We start from the raw sequence: 2,491 nt of genomic DNA, 5'->3' as shown, positions 1-2,491 counted from the left end.
TTGGAAGGAGGCTAGCAGGCAAGAAGTAATTTAATTGCTTAGGCACACTTTAGCTAACAGGCATAACGTCAGAACAAACTGCTTTCCCTGCAAAGTCATCTGCCCTTCTTAGAAATCCAGCATTTTCTGTTGTTTTGACCCACTACCAGACTGCTTTCTGTGCCTGGAACACAAGGCACAAGAGAGGCAGTTCTAGTTCCCCAGACAGCCAGCGAGCAAAGGCAAGCCTCAAGAATGAATATGAAACTCCTTAAGCAGCCAGAGTGGAGGAGAAAGAAGGGGTATCTCCGTCGCTCTCCCCCTCTTCCTCCGCAGCGTCTCCACTCAGCATCTGCCGGGGCACCCAGCTGAACGGGGCGCTGGCCGCGGGGGGGGGGCGCCAGCGGGGCCACCACCTTCCCCGACGTCTCTTTCCTGTGTTTGGGCGTCTTTGTCTTTCTCTCTTTCTTCATTCGCTCAGCTGGGGGAGCCAAATACTCCGGTGGGAAGGGCAACGTGTTGAGGTAGGGCGTAGTGCCTGCAGACTGAAGGGAGTTCACTCCAGGGCGTGAAAGGAGGGAAAGATGAGGGGATGAGGATGAAGGAAGGGTAACACCAGGACTACTCCTTCTCTTCTTTCCTCCATCTTTCCCTATCCCTATGTCCCTCTCCTTCACTGTGCTCTGAGGATGCTGTAGCATCTGAGTCTGAAGAGTCCTCGTCCACCCTCTCATATTGTAACAGTCTGTCGAGAAGAAAGCTTTTGTCTCCGGAAACTTTAAGCAGCTTTCTCTGAGATCTTCTAAGTTCTTCCTGAAAACATTCCTGCTCATAAACCAGAAATTTCAATTTGCGTTTAAGCTTTTTGTATTTCCTCTTGTAATCCACCTCCATATCGGCTTGACCGTTCATTTCTGACACGGGGATGATGAACACACGTTTATGGGAATTCTGACTTCACTTCGGTCCTCTTCTCAGCCGCAGTCCTCACACGGCTGTCTTCCAAAAGATAAGTTAAATACAGAAGTGTGAACCAGTTTATAGCATATCGTTTTTTGACTAATGTGAGGGGCCGACGATGGACTTTTAGCTGCTACAGTTAGCTACTCGTGTGTGTTGCACTCCTTCGTTTAGAATACCAAAAATCCACAGGACTCCGATGTAAAAAGATATCAAAAGTTTTATTCCAATTTCCACAGGTAAGATCTCCTTTACATGAGCAAGATAGTGAATTTCGTAAACTATGTTTTGCAACTACGACTACGGTCAAAAAACTATATGCTTCCAGTCTCAAATCCAATCACCGACACACTGCCTAGAACAATCTAGAAAACAAAACAACATCACATTTTTAAACAATTTAAACAAAACAACATCACATTTTTAAACAATTTAAACAAAACCAATATCACATTTTTCACAAGATTAAAACCTCTTTTAACGCACTAGAGGCGATGACTAAGCATGAGACTCGGCACGGGAGCGACGTGCCTCAAAAGAATCGTCCAAACTACTAACTTTCTTGTTGTAAACACTTAACCAGTGTCCGTGTCAAGCCTGACTGTGTGATAAGTCCATAACATGTTATTGGTCAGGAGCGTAACTCCAAATAATCCAATACAAGTTGGAAATCCAGCTAATGGTGAACACTTCTGCTAACAAAATAGAATAGTTCGGCTCTTGACATTGTACAAACTGAACATGACAACGTATTAAACTGTTCCAGCAATCCTCACTCAGCTCTGCCTATGACTGTCGATACTCTTCCTGTAGTGATGATAAAGAAGATGACATTAATAATCGGATACACCTGTCCCCTATAACATCTGTAGTGTATAACACCTGTAGTCTATAACACCTGTAGTCTATAACACTGCCACGCCGCCAATGTTGGGGTCCAGGAAGTTGTGTGTTTTGACGACCGCGGTTTTCTTCTCCGGGGCGGCCTTCTTGGCCTCCAGGCGGCGCTGTCGGCAGGACTTGGCCGGCTCGGGGAGCTTGCGGACGGCGCGGCGGAAGTTGTCCAGCACCTGGATGGCACCGGACTTCATCTTCTGCCGCTGGCCCTCCTCGCTGCCGTGCTCGTCGGTGAGCAGAGATGGAGCATGTAAATAAACAGGCCAGTTGTAACTGAGTGGTTATTTTAATTTTCTGGTTCCAAGAGTCATAATGATCACCACAGAAAAAGGTCATGTAAGTCAACGTCAAAATAGAATCTAGATGCATCAAAACAAAACAACTCAACACAGTCTTCAGTAAGGTTTGTCAACACAGATCCAATACAGAACACAAGTAACAATTAACAAGATCTTCAGGTCTGCGCTCGTACACTGAATACTACCAGAACACTTTATATACAGCATATTGGTTAACAACTAAATTGGTACAATCAGTAACGTAGCCCTTTGAGGAAGGTGTGCCCAAGCAAATGATGAAAATGTACAAGAAATAAAAAGAAAGAAATACAATAACAAAATGACACATTGAAAGACAGAAAACAAACAATAATGAG

General features: G+C 44.9%; 1 protein-coding gene across 1 annotated transcript; it reads right to left on the bottom strand.

The window, feature by feature from the left end:
• Positions 1 to 250: 250 nt before the first annotated feature.
• Positions 251 to 891, bottom strand: LOC308169842 (INO80 complex subunit E-like; the record flags this gene model as incomplete). Its single annotated transcript, XM_080544580.1, is given in 3 exon segments — positions 251 to 371; positions 373 to 626; positions 628 to 891. Coding segments are annotated over 3 exon segments (639 nt in total).
• Positions 892 to 2,491: the final 1,600 nt, after the last annotated feature.

The sequence above is a fragment of the Nansenia antarctica genome (genome assembly GCF_963989245.1).
Source record: "Nansenia antarctica genome assembly, chromosome: 14".
Taxonomy (NCBI): Eukaryota; Metazoa; Chordata; class Actinopteri; order Argentiniformes; family Microstomatidae; genus Nansenia; species Nansenia antarctica.
This window is presented reverse-complemented; position numbering and strand designations above follow the sequence as displayed.